General features: G+C 43.5%; 1 protein-coding gene across 1 annotated transcript in view; it reads left to right on the forward strand.

Moving 5' to 3' along the window:
• The window catches only part of ATG10 (autophagy related 10), a gene marked incomplete at its 5' end in the record, with an annotated part of 249,305 nt that overhangs the window by 16,871 nt on the left and 206,838 nt on the right, over positions 1–25,596 (forward strand). The window contains one exon of the mRNA XM_082243302.1: positions 7,799–7,930. Within this exon, the coding sequence (XP_082099428.1) occupies positions 7,799–7,930 (132 nt within the window). The remainder of the gene's footprint in view (positions 1–7,798; positions 7,931–25,596) is intronic.

Below are 25,596 nucleotides of genomic sequence, written 5' to 3' on the forward strand. Positions count from 1 at the left end.
TGTGAAAAGCGTTCAGGAGCTAGAAAAGTCTAAGCGAGCCTTAGAACAGCAAGTAGAAGAGATGAAGATTCCGTTGCAGGAACTGGAAGAGGAATTACAGGCAACAGAGGATCTGTCCCAAAGAGGGGATAGTGTGCCTGATGCAGTTTATAAAAGGATCAGTGTTTTGGGGTCTGTCCTGAGTGAGCATCAGAAATTTGATGACATGTTGTTTGAATCACCCCTCTGGAATAAACAGTTCCTTCAAAAACTTCAAGCACTGAAAAATGGATCATTAGAACTTCAGCAAGCAAAGGAGCTGTGTAAGAAAAGTGATTTCTCAGTTCAGGCTGAAAGTCTAGTGAAGAAAACTAAGGCAAGTGATATAAAGCTTGGAGAAAAAAGCAAACACCACCTAGTGGAGAAAACTATGGCTGTTGGTGAAAACGTGAAGCAAATGAATAAGTGCCTTTCAGGGAATATTTCCAAAATGGAACTGGTGAAAGACAGGTGGCCGAAGTTTGATCGTGATCTTGAGATACATTCCATGTGGAGTTCAGATAAAGAAAGGGAACTAGGTGACCTTGAGCGGTCAAATAGTTCAGCAGATATGCAATTCAACCAAATCAAGGAAATACTAAAGGAGCTACAAGGGAAAAGTAGTGCAATAGCAGAAAGTGCATTGAAGGAACCTGTAATAGACTGTGTTGTTGCCTTTGACCCATATGATGGTGGAAGGAAAGTTGATAAAGTACAGACATTTCTTGGAACAAAGCCAAGTGAAGCAGAGGTTCTCAAAGTTTTGTGGAAATCATTTATTGATTGCAGTGAGAGGCGGCTCAAGAATGTTGAAGACATTAAGACTAGCCCAATTGAGTTGCCTATGGATCACGGTCCTCCATGGCGGATATGACAGACGGTTATGCAGGACAAACTTGAGAAGGAGCGAAATTATACTAAAAATGCAGTTGAAGAATGTGTATATGAGATGAGGGACAAACTGTGTGACATTTATAAGAAATCTGTAAATGAAGATGACAGAAACAGTTTCACCCTGAAGCTTGAAGATGCTAAGAGGCTTATCAGTGAGAGTCAAGAGCAGTGCCTGACACATGCGTGCCTGGAAAACTGTGTCCCAACCCTAGGGTTGAAACAAGAGGGGGGGGGTATGTGACAGGAAGTCAGGTAAATCTGTGGATGTTGTCACAGACAGGAGATACACTTCTGCTTGGGTTAGACAATTCACCAATTACTATAGGGTGTCGGCTGCAAAGGTAGCCAGGACGGCTTAAGGAAGTTGAAAGGCCTTCAGCTGTTCAGAATGAGGAAGTTAGGGCCTCTATAATTTGTCCAAAGGAAGTTACAGGACTGCTGCCTCCTGATGCTGTGTGAGCTGGGGAGAGGAGGACAGTCAGATGTGTGCCTCCCGAAGCTGTGTGAAGCCTGGGAGAAGGATTGCTGCCTCCTGACACTGTGTGAAGCTGGGGAGAGGAGGACAGTCAGATGTGTGCCTCCTGACGCTGTGTGAGCATGGGAGAAGACCTCCTGGAGCGATGTGCGCTGAGGAGGGTAAAAAGTGTGAAGACCTCCTGGAGCGATGTGCGCTGAGGAGGGTAAAAAGTGTGAAGACCTCCTGGAGCGATGTGAGCTGAGGAAGGTAAAAAGTGTGAAGACTTCTCAAGGTGAGAAAATGAACTATTTCTATGTGGAAGAAATAAATGAACTGTTTGCTATGTGAAGAGACAAGCAAAGGGACATGTTCAATGTGAAGAGGAAAAGGGACATGATCAATGGACATTTATTGTGTGAAGAAAAAACATGGACTATTGAGTGTCTGCTGTAGGATCAGCAAAGTTTGCCCAACAGTAGGTTGGAGACAGACTCCGTAGGTAGGTTCCTGTATGTAAGAAGGTAGCCGCCCACAGTGGCAAGGATTTATTTTGTGTTTTATTTTTATTTTGATGTTTTGACGCTTGCACTTGTGTGAAGAAAATCTGCATGAATAAACCAAACTGTTGTTTGCAACCACTTCTCGGCTATCTCCCTGTGTAACGAACCCCCCCAGAGGGGTCATCCACACCCGCCACCGAGCTGATCTCCCACAAAAGTTACGCCCACTCCAGCTGTTTCCCTCAGGATAGCCCAGAAGCTGTTTAGCAGGGAATGCAGCGCCGCACCGGAAGTGACGAGTGGGGCCGGTGCCGGCGCATTGATTCCTGGGAGCGAAGTTTTAGTAAATCAAACCCTTTGTCTATATAGCTGGGGAACACATTGTTGTCAGCTATATTGCAAACAAAGATTTCGAATAACACAAAGTACAGGCGTGTTTTTCCTGCATTGCGGATAGCAATTTTCTTCTTTGCTCTGCTAGATCAGGAAATTGACCAGTTATTGTGATGTAAAGGTTGAACTACCTGGTGGGTTGCGAAATAACAAGGTTTTAATCATCGTGCTGCAGCTTTTGGACGCAATGAAAAACTGTGGTTTTGAATGGGTTATGTCTATTGCAACGAAGGAGAATATTGTTGGTGTTTCCTGTATAGAGGGAAAGGTTATGTTTATGCAGGAAAACTTCTCTATCATTTTGGAAGAAATGTTAAAGAGTAACATGATTAGCCTTCTCATGTTAAAGAATCATTGATTTATCAACTTCGATGTTCATCTTGTGAAGAGATAGTTGATGGAAGATTTTTTTTTTTTTCTGTATAGAGTTCACTTTTTCCCTTTTGAAGATCAGTGGATCGTTTTAATGAATATCTTGTAGTAGCTGCTGTATGAAATGTTGGGCTTTTGCTGGGTGCTGAAAGGTACGCTGCTGCCTGTCATAGGTTTGGACGTGGAGCGTTGCAGGATATGCCAAAGTAAATTGTCTTTTCTTTTTGTGAAGGGCAATGCTGCCTTTTTGAAATGACTCATTTGTGTGTTACTTCAGATGAATAATCAGCGAATATCAGAAATTTGTGGCCTTCAAGGAAAAGTCCTTTACCTGCCCCAGAAAGCATGTAGTATTGCTATAGAATGAGTATATTCAAGGTAGTGTATGGTGATGAGATGATAAGTCTTTCTTTCTGGGTTTGTGGGTCAAAAACTGTGCGCTCTTTCTACTTTACAGGGTAGGATAATTCTCAGAATTTGGGGGATGTTATGCGAGTTGGACATTAGCAGGCCTAGTGGATAGGATTCTGGCAAGCCTACTATATGTAGATTTTTGCACTGTGACTCATTTTCTAAGGCTTCCACCGTGTTTGCCAGTATGCATACCTGGTTTTTAGTCACATCCATGACGGTGTTTGGTTTTTCAACCTTATCCTCCAGTGTTGAGATCCGTTCTTTAGCTTCATTCAGTTTATGACAGGGTTCATACGGTCATGAAAATCCTGGAAAAGTCATGGGATTTTGACATGACACTTTCCAGGCCTGGAAAAGTTATGGAAAATGAGTAAACCCCACTAAGTTTTGGAAAAGTCATGGAATTTTGTGCAACTATTTAATTTTGAAAATGTCTCCGGGCCCCCTGTATTCTGTGGGAGTGGGGGACAGTAAGTTGACTATTTGCTCTGTTTCGGGTTTAGACGGATTAATCAGCAGCAGTGCACTGCACAGCTGAAGCCTGGTCACTGGCCTCTTCAATATGAATAGGCCGTGACAGGCTAGGAACTCTGCGGTGGATTGATCCGCTTAAACCTGAAACCAAGAAATAGTGCACTTACTGTCCCGCTCCCAGGGGCGTACCAGCGAGGAGGGAGGGGAGGGGGGCGCGCGCACACTGGGGGTGTCAGCCAGGCCACTCGAATCGCCGCACTGGGGGTTGTCAGGCCGCACTGGGGGGTGTCAGCCGGGCCACTCGGATCGCCGCACTGGGGGGTGTCAGGCCGCACTGGGGGGGGGGGGGGTGTCAGGCCGGTGTCCGCCGGACCGCCCGCATCGCCGCACTAGTGGGTGTCAGGCTGCACTGGGAGGTGTCCGCCGGGCCGCCCGCATTGCCCCACTGGGGGGTGTCAGGCTGCACTGGGAGGGTGTCCGCTGAGCCGCCCACATCGCCGCACTGGGGAGGGTTTCAGGCTGGTGTCCGCCGGGTTGCCCGCATTGCCGCACTGATGGGTGTCAGGCCGGTGTCCACATCTCCGTGTGAAGAAGGTAGCTGCAGCGGCAGAAAGGTCAGTGAGAGTGCCTGAGGAGTCTCGTTTTGTGTGCTGGATGGGGCAGCTGCATAGAGATGAATTTAACTTTCCATATTCCTCATGCTGTCGCTGAATTCTTGTTACTCCTCCTCTCAGAGGCTGCAGGAGGAATATGGAAAGTTCAATTCATCTATATGAAGCTGCCCCATCCCCCTCCTATACAACTTCCTTTGCTGGCCCCCCTCAGTGCTCTTTAGCCCCCCCTCAGTGCTAATAACCCCCCCCCAGTGCTATTAACCCCCCCTCAGTGCTCTTTAGCCCCCCTCAGTGCTCTTTAGCCCCCCCTCAGTGCTCTTAGCCCCCCGGTGCTCTTTAGCTCCCCGCAGTGCTCTCCACCCCCCTGTGCTCCCTGGCTCCCCCCTCAGTGATTTCCAGTCCTCCCCCTGTGCTCTCCACCCCCCTGGTTTTCCCTGCTTCCACCCCCCTGTGCCTTTCAACCCCCCTGCAATGCTTTCCAAACCCCCCCTTAATTCTCTCCAGTCCCCCCCCCCTCCGTGCCATTCAGCTCCTCCAGTGCTCTCTGCTTCCCCTGTGCTCTCCGGCCCCCTAGTGCTCTTCTATCTTCTATCATGTCCGCAGTTCTTGACCTTCTCTTGTATCATGTCCGCAATCTCTGACCATCTCTTGTATCATGTCTGCAGTCTCTGACCTTCTCTTGTATCATGTCTGCAGTCTCTGACCATCTCTTGTATCATGTCCGTAGTCTCTGACCATCTCTTGTATAATGTCCGTAGTCTCTGACCATCTCTTGTATAATGTCCGCAGTCTCTGACCATCTCCTGTATCATGTCTGCAGTCTCTGACCATCTCTTGTATCATGTCTGCAGTCTCTGACCATCTCTTCTACCATGTCTGCAGTCTCTGACCATCTCTTCTACTATGTCCGCAACCTCTGACAATCTCCTGTACCATGTCTGCAGCCTTTGACCACCTCCTGTATCATGTCCACAGCCCCACACTTTTTTTCCCAGGACTTGACCCCGGAGTATAGACGAGAGTAAGCGCCACATTTGTGCATCTGTGCCATCCATACCAGTCCACCTGCACCTCCCATCATTACTGTGGCTTGGGCCTAAAGAGTAAGCGCTGCATTTTGTGCATCTGACTGTGCCATCCATACCAGTCCGGGTGCACCTCCATCATGACTGCCTAAACTGAAGCTTTATCCCCAAGCAGGAGCGGCCATTAATCTTCTTTCTCCAGTTACAGTATATTGGTCAAATTGCAAGTTAACTTTATGGGGGTAACACAGTTTCAGCTAAAGTTAGTGTGTTCACAGGGTAGCAATGCCAGGGAAATGCAGCTTTAAAATGTATGGCTTCATCATGATGAAAAGTATGAGAGGTGGCTGGAGAAATGTCAGGACCCGGGATGTGCTAAATATACAGTGTGTGTCGTAAAACGTTTGACATTTCGAACATGGGAGAGGCAGCGCTGTCTAGCCAAGCTAAAGGCGCAAAGCACCAGTCTGCAGCTGTGTGCTCGACAGCTTCCAATCCGATCGCTGGCTTTTTCACCCGTGCGCCTGACACCGGCTCCCAGCTGTGGCAGCGGTGCTTCTATCTCATCCACTGTAAAACAAGGGACCATTTTAAGTCACGCTGTACTCAGAAACGAAACCCTAACTGCAGAGGTATTGTACACTACAAAGCTTGTCATTTATTTTAGTACAAATATGCTGGGTGTGACATGGGATTTTCTTCTTAATTAACATGTACACATAGACATTTCATGAAAATTTAGGTCATGGATATTTACGTGTAGTCATGGAAAAGTCATGGAATTTTATTGGTAAAAATGTGTATGAACCCTGTTATGAGCTTGTGCAAGTAAGTCATGTTAGTGAAATTACATTAACTTAAACTCGGCTTTAATGACTGCATTCTGGATTGTTGGTTCAAGAAGTTTAGCAACTACAGATGTCATTTTCACGTGGCTTTGATCCAGATTGGTTTTATCGTTGGAGGACAGAGGTTCTGGGTTAGCTCATAATGGCTCCAAGATTTCGCCATCATGAGCAGAGTTATAGTTTTGCTCTTGCTTGTTTGGTCCTGGAACGAGATTTGCTTTGTGTTTTCTCCAGAAATCTGTCCATTCAACAGATGATTTGGTAGCAGGACAGGTCTTGTGGGTATGGATGGCAGCACCTGTCAGTTATATAAAATTACTAGCCTGGTAGTGTGGGAGGTTCTCTAATCTACATCCGCTGCGTCAGGCAGCAGAATTGAAAGCTAGAAATCAGGTTTTTCTTTCTTTTGGCTTGGCCCCCTGTATTGTTACAATTCAGGTAAGGGGGGTGGTAAAACAGCTGCTCAAAGAGCCTACAGGGGTTGATTTAGTAAAGACAAATAGGCTGTTTACTCTGCAAGGGAAAGTATGTGGTAAAATGTAACTTTGCAAAGACTAACCAATCACAAAAGGACCTGGGGGTACTGGTAGACAACAGGCTTGGCAGTGGCATGCAATGCCAAGCCGCTGCAAGCAAAGCCAACAGAATACTGGGATGTATAAAAAAGGGGATTCACTACAGAAATAAAGAGATTATTCTCCCTATCTACAAGACTCTGGTCCGGCCACATCTGGAGTATGCTGTCCAGTTCTGGGCACCGGTCCTCAGGAAGGATGTGCTGGAACTGGAAAGAGTCCAGAGAAGGGCAACAAAAATAATTAGGGGAATGGAGGACATCAGCTATGAGGAAAGACTACAAGCACTGAACTTATTCTCTCTGGAGAAGAGACGATTGAGGGGGGATATGATATCAATGTACAAATATTGTACTGGCGACCCTAGCATATGGAAAAACCTATCCAGAGAAAGGGAATACAATAGGACATGTGGCCACTCACTAAAACTAGAGGAAAGGCAGTTTAACCTTAAAATACGCTGGGGGTTCTTCACTGTGAGAGCAGTAAGGATGTGGAATTCTCTTCCACAAGCAGTCGTATCAGCAGGGAGCATCGATAGTTTAAAAAAACTATTAGATGGGCACCTTAAAGACCACAACATACAGGGGTATACAATGTACGGGTAACAGCAAACACACACACACATCATAGGTTGAACTGGATGGACTGATGTATTTTTTCAACCTCACAAACTATGTAACTTTGTAGCATGCAAGGAAAAAAAACAGCATTTTTCCTTGCACATGATTGAATTATGGAAGTCAGCAGAGTTTTTCTGATTCACTAAGCTCTGGGAAAAAAGTGAACAGCCTATTTGCCTTTATTAATTCAACCCCGTAATTTATGTCCCAGACTTGTGGGGTTCCATAGCTAACAGCTACCCAAAACCTAACCCCAACCCAAAACCTAGCCATGGTTGAGGTCTACAGTTTATGCTGTTGGACTTGTTAGGTATTTTCACATATTTTTATAGATCATTCTTGACTTTGACATGCATGAATTTAATTTTGCACTAATGGAAATTGTGGAAGGAAAGGAGCAACATTATTTTTCCTCCAAAAAGCAGAACGCCACATGTTATCAGTTAAAGTGATTGCCATAACATGTTCCATATTACCCGGCCATTCTGCTTGATTTGTTGGAAACTATGAAAAAAAGAGAAAACTGGATAATATTGCAGAACTGGGATGTCCAAAATTGTATTCACCTTTCTCTATTTTCCAACCCTATAGGTTGTCCCAAGGATGGATCCTGAAAACAAAGACAACATTGTCCTAGGGGAAGAGAAATTCCGATACTTCTGTTTAGAGTTTGTGAAACATTCCCAAAGTGTAGGGGATGGCTGGGAGTGGAAACATGTCCAGGTAATGCGTGCATGAGTCACAGTCTATACATTATATAATTACTGTGTATGCTGTAAGTAGCATTCTACACAATCTGCATGACATATGGTTTGTGCTTACACTACCGAAAGAGGTTATTCTTTCATAATTTAGTAATTACTGTTTACTTGTCCAACGCCTGAAAGGATAATCAAAAACATCTACAGCTAAAAACAAAGGGGCTTATTTATAATTGGTCAAAGAGGTCACTTGGTACTATTTTGCCACCTTCTCTGATGCATTCTGCCCACGTTGTATTTTTAGAGCTCATTCAGAAGTGACTGGTGTTTTCCTGCACTTGATAAACACCAGCCACTGCTAGGGCACATAGAAAACAATTGTTTTCTATGTGCCCTACCAATTGTTTTCGTGCAAACCATATAACAATATACGCTAATTGTGATTTTTTTTTTTTGCCAAAAATATGTAGCAGAATACATATTGGCCTAAATTGATGAAGGAATTAGTTTTTTTTTTATATTTTATTTTTTTTAATTTGTTTTATAGCAGAAAGTAAGAAATATTGTTTTTCAAAATTGTCTGTCTTTCTTTGTTCATAGCACAAAAAATAAAAACAGCAGAGGTGATCAAATACCGCCAAAAGAAAGCTCTATTTGTGGGGAAAAAAGAACATCAATTTTATTTTGGTACAGCGTCGCATGACAGCGCAATTGTTAGTTAAAGTAATGCAGTGCTGTATCACAAAAAATGACTTAGTCATGAAGGGGAGTAAACCTCCTGGAGCTGAAGTGGTTAATAAATGAGGTAAGGCTTCACTTTCCAAAGAGTACTCAATAACGTGCAAGGAAAATAAAAAAAAAAAACAGTATTTTTTCTTGCACATAATTGAATGATAGAAATCAGCAGATATTCTGTTAATTTCTTAAGCTCTGGAGCAACTGCACTTTGCAAAGTGCACAGTCTTTTTCCTTTTAGTAAATCAACGCCTGTATGTTAACACACAGCAGTTCAATGCACCATGCTGCTGTGTGGAGACATGAATGGAGTGTCACTTTTTGCACTTCAAATAAAGTTAAAAAAAAAAAAAAAACACCTCAAACTGCCCTCTCACCATGGCTCACTGCAGCCAAAAACGGAAAGCTGCCCATGTACTAACAGAGTAGTTGATTTACTAAAACTAGAGAGTGCAAAATCTTGTGTCGCTCTACATAGAAACCAATCAACTTCCTGTTTTTTTTGTCAAAGCTTAATTGAACAAACTGAAGTTAGAAGCTGATTGGCTACCATGCACAGCTGCACCAGATTTTGCTTTCTCCAGTTTTAATAAATTAACCCCAGAGCATTTAGTGTGCAGGCAGTGTGAACGAGCCCTAAAAGTTGTTTCAGCAACTGTGTTCAGTGCATGAAATCAGTGATTTGTAACCAAAACTTAACTGGATACACAGCGTATGAACTTCTGTAGCTACCTTCAGCAGCCAAAATGTGCTATGTAGGTAGCCCAGTTGGCGTCATGGCAGATATCCTTTTATTTAAAAAGTCAAAAGTGCAAAATTGCTGGCCGAACAGCAGCTGCATCCAATGATCAGGTATTCTGACAGGCGTCGTCATAGGATCACCAACATTAACAGAGGCACTATGGCAATTATTAGTAGAAGGGAGGTCTTCAACCTGTGAATGGCTTTTTATTGGCGTCTCTAGTTGAATTGACAATTTCACTGGCTAACTGCCATAGTGACAGCATTGTCACAGAGGTTAGAAGTGAAAACCTCCTTTAAGAGACATAGATAGTAAAGAAAATGTGCAAAAAAGACAGGGATTCTAACATCTGCTCTATCCAAAACTATTAAAAAAAAGGTTTTTGGTGGTGGGAGATACACTTTAAGCATTTTTATCATAAATTTTTACCTACCGTAACTAAATGGTGACCAGGCTTAAAGGGCCATAAATGGATTGAATCTCGGCTGGTTACATAGTTGCATAGTAGGTGAGGTTGAATAAAGACAATAGTCCATCCAGTTCAAACTGTGTAGGTGTGTGTGGCCGTAATCATCTCACGTAGCCCTGAATGTTCTGATCCTTGAGATGTACGTCTAAGAGTCTTTTGAAAGCCACCATACTACCCGCAGAAACCACCTCTTGTGGTAGAGAATTCCACAATCTTGTAGCTCTAGCAGTAAAGAACCCCCCACGTTACCTGAGGTTAAAACGCTTCTCTAATCGCATTGTATGCCCTAGAGTCCTCATGCAATCCCTTTTGACTGAATAGCTTTTTTTCTATGCCGAGATCACCATTGAGATATTTATAAATTGCTATCATGTCCCCTCTCAGGCGTCTCTTCTCCAGGGAGAATAAATCAAGCGATTGCAGACGCTCTTCATAATTAAGGTCCTCCAATCCCCTAATTAGTTTAGTTGCCCTTCTCTGGATTCTCTCCAGCTCCAACACATCCCTCCTGAGGACTGGCGACCAGAACTGGACAGAATACTCTGCAGGTACCAGCCATGATTCGATGCATTATGGGGCCAGCTGGTTGTACTGAAGTCGATCCATCCATTGACATCAGTACAACTGGCCTGTTGGATGTTTTTCATGTGATCACTGCCGATGGCTATAGCCGCCAGCAGTGACTATTGTGTTCTGCCGGCAAGGAAGGTTGCCCGCCAGCAGAATGCAATAGCACTGCAGGAGGGATTCAGGGTTGATGGGGGAATCAAGTGATTTTCTTTCCTTCCACTTGTGGTGGAAGGAAAGTATATCGCACAATCTATGGCCTGCCTTATTCACAGAATTAATATAAAAAAATACACTGCGCTTAGTAATGAAATGATGATCAGTATTTAAAATGAGTTCATTACAGTCTATTCATGATCAGATGAATTCAGTACATAGATCAATCCCTTGGTAAAGTGCTTGTGCTCTATGGACAATATTCCAGTGCAAGACTCCAACTGTGCTCAAGGTGCCCCACATAGATGTACACTTACCGCACTGTATGTCCACCTATCTCTAGTGTGGTTAGCTGCGCTTATATAAGGAGATTACTCTTGGAGGTATCAATACATATGGGATCCTCTAGAGGTCTCTACGCGTTTCGACCAATCAGTAGGTCTTTATCATGAATTCTACCATCTTTAGTGTGGGTATATTTACCCTTTCGAGCAATAATTCCATTAGCTAAATTTGCACAAATGCTAGTACTTGCTGCACACATTGGGTTTCAAAATTCCTGAACACAAGTATTGCATGTATAATAAATAGATTTAAAAACACTTTTATGGCATCTACATTCCTGGTTTAATAAGCCTATTCCTAACGTGAACCACCTAGTGGTCAAATATCATATTGCATCTTAATCTCTAACTCATTGAATGGGTGATTCCTATTGTGTAAGTACACCTAAAAGTGCCAAATCTACCCTTTTATGGACTGGTCGAAATTTGTTGAGCTTTGATCGTGTTATCGCAACACACTTCCACATACGTCCCTTCCGGGCACAGGCCCAAGCCGCATTGCAATACAAACATTGGATGCCTGGCCGGTAACCCGCTTGAGCTGCACACCCTAGGTACCAGGTTTACGGGCACCATGACATGTGAGTGTAAATTTTATATCTTTTCTGTAAAATACATTTTTAAACTGACAGTTTTAGGCTATGATTCCTTCCTCTTTGTGTCCTCCCTTTCAATTTATCATCTAAGGAAACAAGATTGCGGGGTCATGACACCTCCAAGAGGAATATCCCTCTAAAAGCGCAGCTGACCACACTAGAGATAGGTTTTCATACAGTGCTGTAAGTGTACATCTATGTGGGGCACCTTGAGCACAGTTGGAGCCAAGCACTGGAATATTGTCTATAGAGCATGAGCACTTTACCAAGGGATTGATCTACCTGTATGTACTGAATTCAGCTGATTATGAATGGACTGTGATGCACTAATTTTGAATATTGATCATCATTTAATTACTGAGTGCAGTGTATTTTTTATATTCATTTAACTGTATTGCATACTACTTACAATCACACTGCAGCTAGTATATATACATATTTACAGTATCTCACAAAAGTGAGTACACCCCTCACATTTTTGTAAATATTTTATTCTATCTTTTCATGTGACAACACTGAAGAAATGACACTTTGCTAGTTGTAAAGTGTAGTGAGTGTACAGTAATGTAAAGCAGTGAGTGTAGAGCTTGTATAACAGCGTACATTTGCTGTCCCCTCAAAATAACTCAACATACAGCCATTAATGTCTAAACCACTGGCAACAAAAGTGAGTACACGTCTAAGTGAAAATGTCCAAATTGGGCCAATAATTTGTGTGGCCACCATTAGTTTACAGCACTGCATTACCCTCCTGGGCATGGAGTTCACCAGAGCTTCACAGGTTGCCAGTTGGAGTCCTCTTCCACTCCTCCATGATGACATCACGGAGCTGGTGGATGTTAGAGACCTTGCACTCCTCCCCCTTTCCGTTTCAGAATGCCCCACAGATGCTTAATTGGGTTTAGGTCCTGAGACATGCTTGCTTAGTCCATCACCTTTACCCTCAGCTTCTTTAGCTGGGCAGTGGTCGTCTTGGAGGTGTGCTTGGGGTCGTTATCATGTTGGAATACTACCCTGCGGCCCAGTCTCAGAAGGAAGGGGATCGTGCTCTGTTTCAGTATGTCACAGTACATGTTGGCATTCATGGTTCCCTCATTGAACTGTAGCTCCCCAGTGCGGGCAGCACTCATGCAGCCCCACACCATGACACTCCCACCACCATGTTTGACTGTAGGCAACACACACTTGTCTTTGTACTCCTTACCTGGTTTCCACCACACACACTTGACACCATCTGAACCAAATAAGTTTATCTTGGTCTCATCAGACCACAGGACATGGTTCCAGTAATCCATGTCCTTAGTCTGCTTGTCTTCAGCAAACTTTGTGGGCTTTCTTGTGCTTCATCTTTAGAAGAGGCTTTCTTCTGTGGCGACAGCCATACAGACCAATTTGATTCAGTGTGCACCGTATGGTCTGAGCACTGACAGGCTTAACCCCCCACCCCTTCAACCTCTGCAGCAATGCTGGCAGCACTCATACGTCTATTTCCCAAAGAAAACCTCTGGATTTGACGCTGAGCACCTGCAGTCAACTTCTTTGGTCGACCATGGCGAGTCCTGTTCTGAATGAAACCTGTCCTGGTAAACCGCTGTATAGTCTTGGCCACCATGTTGCAGCTCAGTTTCAGGGTCTTGGCAATCTTCTTATAGCCTAGGCCATCTTTATGTAGAGCAACAATTCTTTTTTTCAGATCCTCAGAGAGTTCTTTGCCACGAGGTGCCATGTTGAACTTCCAGTGACCAGTACGAGAGAGTGAGTGATAACACCAAATTAAAACACCTACTCCCCATTCACACCTGAGACCTTGTAAGGGCTCTTTCACACGGGCGTTCCTTTTTTTTTTGCCCGATCAGGTCCTTTTTTTTTTTTTGTTACGGACACGGATGACACTTGTGTCATCCGGTCCGTATGTCCGTTTTTCATCCCATCCGTTTGTGGATGAAAAACTGACATAATGCATGTCTATGTAAATACGGATGTCTGCGGATGACACCACTGACATCCGTTTTTGCTTTCGTTCCGTTTTTTGAAAGGAAGAAAAAATAGGGTTCTCCTCCGTTCAAAAAAACTGAACTGAACTGAACTGAACTGACAAAAAACGGATGTCAGAGGATGATCATCCGATGACATCCGTATTTACATAGAGATACATTATGTCCGTTTTTCATCCGCAAACGGATGGGATGAAAAACGGACATACGGAACGCCCGTGTGAAAGAGCCCTAACACTAATGAGTCACATGACACCGTGGAGGGAAAATGGCTAATTAGGCCCAATTTTGACATTTTCACCTAGGGGTGTACTCACTTTTGTTGCCAGTGGTTTAGACATTATTGGCTGTGTTGAATTATTTTGAGGGGACAGCAAATTTACACTGTTATACAAGCTGTACACTCATTTCTTCAGTGTTATCACATGAAAAGATATAATAAAAGATTTACAAAAATGTGAGGGGTGTACTCACTTTTGTGAGATACTGTACATATTTTTCACCATTATTTTTCTTTGGTGCAAAATTTGTCATTTTTATCTTATTCACAGAATATTTGGAGGATCAGGTCACCTTTATTTTGCAATACTTATGTAAAAGAGAACATCAATCTGCTAAACAAATATGTTCACAAATTAGTTTTTTCTCCTCACTACGCCGCCCATTTCCTGTGTGGATGTCACAGGGACATAAAGAACCACGGATTGTAAGAAACAAAATCACTCGATTACCTCCCTCGGAGCCATTGTGTTCGGGAAGCTGCTTCCTCCTATGAGAACACAGTGGTTACTGTTGGTGGCTATAATAGTCACTCGCAATAATTGCATGTATAATCCAAGAGGCTGGTTTTACCCAAGTTAATCGATCATTTAACTTGGGTACATTCAGCCTGTCCATGCATGGTTTGAATCTCGGTCGGTTCCTGCTGAATTGGCCAAGATATAAACCTTCTATGACCAGCTTTAGTTTCTCATTGCTTGGCTGCCTGAACACCACTTGGCAAAATGACCTGCTACATGTCTGTAGCATCCCCATGATCCCCGGAGGAACATGGGGTACCCTCAGAGAAAGGGCGGAGTAGCATTTTCCCAGGGCAGAGTCCATGGCTGAAAAGTGGGGGTTGGGAAGCCACTTTAAGGACTTTTTTAAAGATTTTATTCCTCACATCAACACATGTGAGAGAGGGGTAGGGGATTCAGATCCCACTAACTGACTTGTAGACACACTCTACCCATAGACCTCAGTACAGGCAAAAGGGGCTTTTAAGCTGAAACCGTCAACCTGTACCTTTTCCAGGAGAAACAATCTCTATTAGGAACAGTAGCCTCAGTAATCCACTTGGTGCTTTCCCAGGCTCTCCGCAAGTTCATTGTCCTCAGGATCTCCTGCAGCAGATTCACCTTTGGTTCTCCTTCCAGACTCCTGTGCTCTGTCAGGCTCTCTGAGCACAGGACCTCCAGCAGAAGAACCATACTGGACAGGCAGGCTTCTTCTGTTCCTAGGCATTTGCACCAAGCACATGCAGAGGCCTCCAAGGCCCTAGGCCTAGTTGCACAGCTGCACATCATACATCCTCCCAAGGCAGCAGCCTAAGGGGAGGAGAATGCTCACAATATCCACTCTAAATATATAAGCATGCACCAGTGGCAATAGACCCTTTACTAATTGACCAAAGGGAGCATAGACATTCATAACTTAGCTTTAGGCCTTATTCACAGATGAATGGCCCACAATGCAGACAATGTGTGTTCTGGGCTGTTCACCGGCACCCACACAGACGTCAAATTGGGAGCAGCAGCTATGTCCTAATTGACATGAATGGATCTGCCTGCAGCGGGATGCAGGGAACACCTGTGCAACCCTGTGTGGTTAAACACGACCCCCGCATGGGCGTACGCTGTAGTATGTCCATGTGGATGAGGCCTTACTGTGGCATCTCACTCTATTGCCAGAGGTACCAGTGACATCTACTGGCAGCAGATAGAAACAACAGCAGCATTGGGTTTAGGGGGAAAACCAAACAAGAAAATAGACTATAAATCAGCTCGGGATGACTACGACCCAGCAGGACTAAATTTAGATAGTCATCCCTGCTTAGGACAGGGTGGCTACATGTCCTAAATAGGACATTTCATGTGGGAAGTAAGATCATAGTGCTGTAGAGTATATTTAGTTAATTCAATCATCACTAGGATATTCTAAAACTCATGCTGCTAGTACTGGACAATTAGCACTTTCTATGTCTGTCTTTTTTTTTAAAGGCAATAACGTTACAGAAAGTTAAAGCAATAAATAACTGAGAAATAAATAAGTTGGCTGCAACGTACAGTAAATTTTGTATTACATTGTAAGAGGAACACTGACAGATTTGGTGGAAACATGTAATTTAGCCTAATAATTAGTGAATTCTTGCATGTCCCAGCTCTCTTCTACTTGTGACAGCAGTTACCTGACTGGTATTATTTCTTTTGAAATATTTTACAATAAAAGTTAAGATTTTTCTACTATGTTTGTTACCATTGTAAATCAGTTTTATTGGTGTTCTTCTGAATAGCAAGCACCAAGTGATCAATAGTGCCTGTTTTGACATGACATAACAGACTTTGTCAACACAGCCCTTGTTTGTAAAAGCATTTGTCTGTCAACTTTAAAGTGACATTAAACGATATCCCTATTTTTAAAAAATAACGCATACTGTACACTTACAATCTAGATGGAGATTGGCGATCTGTAGCAGCTCTTCAATGCAAAAAAGCAATAAATGCCAGACACGAGAGTGAATGGCAACAGCATCTAGTGAGCTTTATTCATATGGGAGTGAAACTGGCACAGATCGCTTTAGTGGTGGATCATTGGTGTACTGTTTGGATCTTTTGGATACACTTTCTTTATTACACATTGTTGGACTTGAGCATGCACTTTTCTTTATATTTTTTATATGGACACCTTTTAAATTATTTTTGCCTTTCATTTATTTCACAAGATTTAGATGTGATTTATTCACATTAATGCGCTATTGTGAAATTGTGTTTTTGAAGGCATTGTATTTCACCTATTATGTTTTGGTATATTATTTAAATTAGCTGCACAGAGAGATTGTTTATCCACTCATCTAGGAGCGCAGTGCTCATGTATTTACCCACTTTAGGTCCGGAAGGATTTCCCCCCTTAATGCCCAGGCCATTTCTTGCGATTCAGCACTGCGTTATTTTAACAGACCATTGCGCGGTCGTGCGACGCTGTACCAAAATAAAATGTATGTCCTTTTTTTCCCACAAATAGAGCTTTCTTTTGGTGGTATTTAAGGGGGGGGGGGGGGGCGATTTAAGTGGCGCTGCCTTTATATTAATAAGGGGCACTCCAAAGGGGTTTGTAGGCCGGAAGGCAAATTTACTCTTCTATGGTCATATTGGTTGTGATCAATACATATAAGTATGTGGTTGTGGACAGTGTAAAAGTGCAATAAGTGCTAATATGTAGAAAACTTGCACTATGGGACAGCCAGATGGGTGAAGCAAAGCAAGTGCTCCCCTCTCAATCCTGCCCGCACTCACCGGAACTAGGTACCCCTACAGGGGTAATCAGCGTACTGTGATTAGGGGACAGACAGAGGGAACCCCTAATCACAATACGCTGATTACCCCTGTAGGGGTACCTAGTTCCGGTGAGTGCGGGCAGGATTGAGAGGGGAGCACTTGCTTTGCTTCACCAGCACACTCAATTTGGATCACTCCGAGATTCACTCATCAACGTTTCTTTGGATTTTTTCACCAATCACTTATGGACTTTTTATAGCTTATTTTTAAGGTTTCTACAGTCACTTTGTTTCACCCATCTGGCTGTCCCATAGTGCAAGTTTTTGCACATGCATTGGGCCAAGCAGCACCAAGTCACTTTATTGGCATTTATTAATTTTGAGTTAATCCACATATATTGTTAACTCACCGTGAGTGAGACCGTTTTGCTAATTGATATTTATTTTACCCACTTTGGATATCTTTATTAATTTATTACACGATATTCCCCCACCACTGAGCACTTTATAGTTACATATGACAATTTTTATTTATACTGTTTGATTTGCTTGCGCATTTTACATTGATATATGACAGTTTTTATTACATATTTGTTGATCAATACGTTATATATATATATATATATATATATATATATATATATATATATATATATATATATATATATATATATTATTCTCTACATATTAGCACTTATTGCACTTTTACACTGTCCACGACCACATACTTATATGTATTGATCACAACCAATATGACCATAGAAGAGTAAATTTGCCTACAAACCCCTTTGGAGTGCCCCTTATTAATATAGAGGCAGCGCCACTTACCTCACCCCCCTTATTTACACTCTTTATGCACCCTTTTGGGTGTATTTCTGAGGTAGGCAGCAGCCTTAAATTTGTTCCTTAGCGCAGATTTTTCCAACTCGCTGGTTTTGGTGGTATTTGATCACTTCTGCGATTTTAATTTTTTGTGCTATAAACAAAAAAAGAGCAACAATTCTGAAAAAAAAAAAAAAAAAACAATTTTTTCATGTTCTGCTATATAACATTCCCAAAAAAAAATTAAAAAATCTAAATATTTTAACATTTTTGGCCAATTTGTTTTCTGCTACATATTTTTGGTAAAAAAAATTGCAATAAGCGTAGTTTGATTGGTTTGCGCAAAAGTTATCGCATCTACTAACTGCGGGAAAGATTTATGTAATTTTTATTGTTTTTGTTTTTTTTTACTAGTAATGGTGGCGATCTGCAATTTTTAGCGGGACTGCGACATTGTGCCGGACAGATCGGACTCCTAACTGACATTTTTGACACTGGGGGGGACCAGTGACATTACTACAGTAATCAGTGCTAAAAATATGCACTGTTACTGTAATAATTACACTGGCAGGAAAGGGGTTAATACTATGGGTGATCAAGGAGTTAAATGTGAGTGAGTCTAACTGTATAGGGGGCAGGGCTTGTGAAATGATCACAGAGACCTGTGATCCTAAATAGAAGGATCACAGGCACTGTGTGATCATTCCAGAGAGAAGAATGGTCAGCTGTGTTTACAACAGCTGACCGTTCTTCTCTCTCAGCGGGGAACGATCGCGGTTGTGTCAGACGGCAATCGGAGCTGCCTGCCCCGTGCATCGGAGTCCCCACTGCCGAGTGGGGGCGGGAGTGCACCGCCGGTGGCGCATGCGTGCTCGCCCCCTTGCTGCAGGCGCGCGACCGACGTATACCTACGTCGGTTCGCGCAGGAGGGGCTGCCTGCTGCAGTATAACTGCGGCGGGCAGTCCTTAAGTAGTTAAATGCCATCTCTTCCCCTAGTAAAAGCGCCTCCCACAATATAACCCTTTGATCACCCCTAAAGGTTTAACCCCATCTCTTCCTCTAGTAAAAGCGCCTCCCACAATATAACCCTTTGATCACCCCTAAAGGTTTAACCCCTTCCCAGCCAAATGTCATTAGTACAGTGACAGTATTTTTTTTACAGCACTGATCACTGTATTAGTGTCACTGGTCCACAAAAAGTGTCAAAAGTGTCAGTTAGTGTCAGAATGTCTGCAGCTATATCGCAGTCCCACTATAAGTTGCTGATCGCCGCCATTACTAGTAAAAAAGAAAAACATTAAAAATATCCAATAGATTGTAGACGCGATACATTTTGCATAAACCAATCAATATACACTTATTGGTAATAGGTAACAGAATATTGACCTAAATTTATAAAGAAAGTTGAGTTTTTAAAAAAATTTTATTAGATAGATGTTATAGCAGAAAGTAAAATATTGTTTTTGTTTTCAAAATTGTCTGTATTTTTTTGTTCATAGTGCAAAAAATAAAAACTGCAGAGGTGATCAAATACTACCAAAAGAAAGCTCTATTTGTGGGGGAAATCTTATCAATTTTATTTGGGTACAGCGTTGCATGACTGTGCAATCGTCAGTTAAATTACTGCAGTCCTGTATCACAAAAAATGGCCTGGTCATGAAGGGGGTAAATCTTTTGGAGGTCAAGTGGTTAAAGGATAAGCTCACCTTCGGGAACATGTTACATGTTCCACCCATTTTTAGGGTGGAACATGTAACATGTTCCCAATGCTGCAGCCGCTGCCCCCCCCCCCCCCTCCCTCCCTGTGGCAGCAGTGGTTCCCTATACTAGCTGTCACAGCCGTGACATTCATTCACAGCTCTTTGTGTGAATAAACTACAAGCCCTGACATCCTTTGTGGTTGTCGGCTTGTAGTCCTCAATGAACTACCATGGTGCTGTGGAGCCACCATAGTAGTTCATTCAAACTTTTTGCCAGTGTATCTGCTTGCCCATACGGGACGTACGGGCACACATATATACAGAAAGATCTGCAGGAGACCTGCTTCTTTAAAAGAGCTTGAAAACCACATCTTGAAATCTCAATTTTCTTTGAAATCTTTGCCTGGGAGAGACCTTGCTGATGCAGATAACTACCTTGTGTCTTGTTGCTGTGCTGACTCTTGCCATGGTTTATCACCTGTGGCAGGAAACTTCAACAACTTCATCTTGGTAGCAGAGTTTTCTGTTTCTGTTTCAGTTAATGACCATGTTTCAACCTACATATAAAATTGATGATCATTAGCACCTGCTTGGTATAATTGGTTAATCATAAACCTGACTCTAATCCTACAAAATCCTTGACTTTGTGCAAGTGTACAAAGTGTGCACGTTTAAGAACTGATGCTGGTTTGAAGCCAAAGGGTAGTGCCACTAAATATTGATTTCATTTTGTTTTTTCTTTTGTTCACTCACTTTGCATTTTGTAAAATTATAAAAATAAAGATAAACAATTAAAAAAAAATATATATATAAAACATTCCTACTTTACTGCATTTTTGCTACACACCTGACTAAAACTTTTGCACAGCACCGTATTTAAAAAATAATTAAAGAAATAAAATACAGACCCCCTCAGATTTGAAATTGGGCCAAAACCAGGCTGTAACAATAGTCCCAGCAAAAAGAGAGTGGTAGTAGGGAACTGACATTTCATGGTGTCTCAGTCAAAATACAGGTAAATTGCTTAGTGGGTAGTGGGTTGCCAGGGGGGGTAAAAAGAGAATAGGTAGGGTAGAGAAAGGGAAAGGGGAGGGGGGTTTATCAATATCTCAATGAACACAAGAACAATTTCCAAAATTTTGACAAAACTGAGTCTAGAGAACACTTGTATAGCTTATTACATGAAAGTAAGGTTAATAATATAATTAAGATTGCAAAATCTTAAGTTTTACTCAAATTAGTTGATGCAAAAATGAATACACCCCACAACAAAAACGACTACATCGAGTATTTTGTATAATCTCCATGATTTGTAAGCATCAAGTCTTCTAGGCATGGAATGAACAAGTTGCAATCATATTGCAACATCTATCTTTTTCTATTCTTCAATAACGACCTCTTTTAGAGCCTGGATGCTGGATGGAGAGTGATTCTCAACTTGTCTTCAGAATTCCCCATAGGTGTTTAATTAGGTTCAGATCAGGAGACATACAGTACTTGGCCACTGAATCACTTTCTCCCTTTTCTTATTCAGAAGAAGTGGCCTTAAGTGTGTGTTTTGGATCATTGTCATGTTGGAAAAGTGCATGACGACCAAGGGCACAGAGTAATGGTAGCATCTGCTCTTTCAATATAGAGCAGTACATCTGTGAATTCATGATACCAAAAAATGAAGCTCCCCAACACCAGCAACACTCATGCAGCCCCACAGAAGGACACTGCCACCACCATGTTTCACTGTAGGCACCATGCATTTTTCTTTGTACTCCTCACCTTTACGACACCATATAGTTTTGAAGCCATCAATTCTAAAAACATTTATCTTGGTCTCATCACTCCAGAGTACAGAATCCTAGTAGTCATCTTATTTTTCAGCATGGGCCCTGGCAAATTCTAGGCGGGCTTTTTTGTGCATGGGCTTTGGGAGAGGCTTCCTTCGTGGGTCACACTCATGCATGGCATTCCTCTGCAGTGTGCACCGTATTGTGTCACTGAAAACAATCACCCCAGTTTGGCTTTCTACTTCTTTAGCAAACTACAATGAACTTGCATGGGGATTTTCTTCAACCCTTCTCATCAGAAGATGCTCCTGTCAAGGTGTTAACTTCTTTTTTTTTTTTTCAAGGTGTTAACTTCTGTGGACGGCCTGGACGTCTCTGTAAGATGGTTGCAGTTCCATCTGTGTTAAATTTTTGTATCCATTTTGCTACAGTATTCTGACTGATAAGTAAAGCTTTGCTGGTCTTCTTGTAGCCTTCACCTTTCTTATGTAAATAAATTATTTTCTTTCTCAGGTCTTGTGACATTTCTTTTCCATGTGGTGCCATTGCTAACAGCATGAAATGGGAAGGGGTTTTCTTTAAGTTACGCCCTTTTATAATCAACTGTCTACTGGACACCTGTTTAATGAATAAGTAGAATTACCTGTAGTTGAATTCTTGTGAATTAGACTTTGTTGTCTAAAATTTAGTTTTGCTTCTAAGATTTTCATTGGGGTGTATTCATTTATGCAACATGGTCTTGGGTGACTATTTTTAGGAAAAATACTTTTTTGTGTGTGCAAATTGACAAATTTTGGTTGCAATCAATGGCCCGCATTTGTTAGAGTATTTTGCAGTATAGTGTCCCATAGAAAATGTTGTTTTTGAAAGAAAAGTAAAGTTTTTTTGAAAAATCTGTTGGGGTATACTCATTTATGCCTAGCACTGTATATATATATATATATACAGTATCTCACAAAAGATAGTACATCCCTCACATTTTTGTAAATATTTTATTATATCTTTTCATGTGACAACATTAAGTCCCCGTTCACACTGGGGCGACCTGTGAGGCGACCTGGTCGCCTCACAGGTCGCCGTAGGTCGCCGTAGGTCGCCTTCCATAGGGAAGCTGCGGACCCGTTCTAATAGGAGCGACACAAGTCGCTCCAACTTAGAAAAAGGGTCCGGAGCTTCTTTGGGGCGACCCGGAGCGACCGTCATAGACTTCAATGTTATGAAGTCCGTGCCGGCTGCTCCGAGGTCGCGGCGCGCTGCTCGCACCGCAACCTCGGAGGTCGCCCCTGGAAGTCGGATCGCCCCTATGTGAACGGGGCCTGAAGAAATGACACTTTGCTACAATGTAAAGTAGTGAGTGGAGAGCTTGTATAACAGTGTAAATGTGCTATCCCCTCAAAATAACTCAACACACAGCCATTAATGTCTAAACCGCTGACAAAAAAAGTGAGTACACCCCTAAGTGGAAATGTCCAAATTGGGGCCAAAGAGTCAATATTGTGTGTGGCCACCATTATTTTCCAGCACTGCCTTAACCCTCTTGGGCATGGAGTTCACCAGAGCTCTACAGGTTGCCACTGGAGTCCTCTTCCACTACTCTATGACAACATCACTGAGCTGGGGGATGTTAGAGACCTTTGAGCTCCTCCACCTTCGATTTGAGGATGCCCCACAGATGCTCAGTAGGGGTTTAGGTCTGGAGACATGCTTGTCCAGTCCATCACCTTTACCCTCAGCTTCTTTAGCAAGGCATTGGTTGTCTTGGAGGGACGCAGCCCAGTCTTGAAGGGAGGGGATCATGCTCTGCTTCAGTATGTCACAGTACATGTTGACACTCATGGTTCCCTAAATGAACTGTAGCTCCCCAGTGCTGGCAGCACTCATGCAGCCCCAGACCATGACACTCCCACCACCATGCTTGACTGTAGGCAAGACATACTTGTCTTTGTACTCCTCCCCTGGTTGCCGCCACACACGCTTGACACCATCTGAACCAAATAAGTTTATCTTGGTCTCATCAGACCACAGGACATGGTTCCACTAATCCATGTCCTTAGTCTGCTTGGCTTTAGCAAACTGTTTGCGGGCCTTCTTGAGCATCATCTTCAGAAGAGGCTTCCTTCTGGGACGACAGCCATGCACTCACTACTTTACTTTGTAGCAAAGTATAATTTCTTCAGTGTTGTCACATGAAACAATAGAATAAAATATTTACAAAAATGTGAGGAGTGTACTCACTTTTGTGAGATACTGTAAATATACAGTATATAGTTATTTATACAGTATATATGTACATACACGCACACACACAGTGTACATTTTTTCTAGCAGTTCCTCAGTTCCCTGCCACGCCGGGTATGAAAGCGTTAACTGCATACATTATTAGTTGCAGGACTTTCTGCTAATCAATAACATTTCCTTAAAGAAGGAATACATGCTTTCAGATTGATGACATAGACCCACAATATGACAGTTTGATCACAGCCATTCATGAGCACTCTGGACAGAAGTAGCAGCCCGACTGATTGGATTTATTTGAATGCGACTGTAGCATTAAAAGGCAACACTAAAACCAAACCTCTTAAATGTTTAAAACCTGCTTTTCCACCTGTAAATCTTCACCCTGTCTTCCTTCCAGGTATGCAGTCTCCGGCTACATGAGTGGCCAGGGGCACAATGACGTCACTCCCGCGGGTTCGCATCAGGGGCGGATCCAGAGTCTAGTCCCGGGAGGGGCACTGCTAGAAAGTAAAGTGTTGCTTACAGAACTGAATGTAGAACTGTGTTGCTGTAGAACGGCTGCAGCACACCTCTCCATCCGGGACTCATGCCCCTACAGCCTTCCTTCATTGGTTTTCCCGTGGTGAGGTGGAGGCAGGGCCATCCTTAATAGTGATTGGACCCTGGGCAAACATTTTTTAGCCCCCCCCCCCCCCCCCCCCCGGCACATTAATATACATACTACAGGAGATGATCGGAGACTGCAGACATAGTACAGGAGATGGACACCCTACAGGAGACTGTCAGAGATGGCAGACACAGTAGAGAAAACGGTCAGAGGCTGCAGACTTACTACAGGAAACTGTCAGAGGCTGCGGACATACTACTGGAGGCTGTCAGAGGCTGCGGACACACTCCAGGAGATGGTCATAGGTTGCGGACACACTCCAGGAGATGGTCAGAGGCTGCGGACACACTCCAGGAGATGGTCATAGGTTGCGGACACACTCCAGGAGATGGTCAGAGGCTGCGGACACACTCCAGGAGATGGTCAGAGGCTGCGGACACACTCCAGGAGATGGTCAGAGGCTGCGGACACACTCCAGGAGTTGGCCAGAGGCTGTGGACTCACTCCAGGAGATGGTCAGAGGCTGCGGACACACTCCAGGAGATGGTCAGAGGCTGTGGACACACTCCAGGAGATGGCCAGAGGCTGTGGACTCACTCCAGGAGAGGGCCAGAGGCTGTGGACACACTCCAGGAGAGGGCCAGAGGCTGTGGACACACTCCAGGAGATGGCCAGAGGCTGTGGACACACTCCAGGAGATGGCCAGAGGCTGTGGACACACTCCAGGAGATGGCCAGAGGCTGTGGACACACTCCAGGAGATGTCCAGAGGCTGTGGCTACACTCCAGGAGATGGCCAGAGGCTGTGGACACACTCCAGGAGATGGCCAGAGGCTGTGGACACACTCCAGGAGATGGTCAGAGGCAGCGGGCATACTACAGGAGGCGGTCAGAGGCTGCACACACGGTACAGGAGACGGTCAGAGACTGTGGGACTTAGTACAGGAGGCGGTCAGAGATGGGGGACACAGTACAGGAGGGGCTCACAGATGGGGGACACAGTACAGGAGATAGTCAGAGATGGGGGACACAGTACAGGAGACAGAGATGGGGGACACAGTACAGGAGACAGACAGGGGACACAGTACAGGAGACAGAGATGGAGGACACAGTACAGGAGACAGATGGGGGACACAGTACAGGAGACAGATGGGGGACACAGTACAGGAGACAGATGGGGGACACAGAACAGGATACAGATGGGGAACACAGTACAGGAGACAAAGATGGGGGACACAGTACAGGAGACAGATGGGGGACACAGTACAGGAGACATAGATTGAGGACACAGTACAGGAGACAGAGATGAGGGGACACAGTACAGGAGACAGATGGGGGACACAGTACAGGAGACAGAGATGGGGGACACAGTACAGGAGACAGATGGGGGACACAGTACAGG

The sequence above is a fragment of the Pelophylax lessonae genome (assembly GCF_965119305.1).
Source record: "Pelophylax lessonae genome assembly, chromosome: 1".
In the NCBI taxonomy this organism is placed as follows: domain Eukaryota; kingdom Metazoa; phylum Chordata; class Amphibia; order Anura; family Ranidae; genus Pelophylax; species Pelophylax lessonae.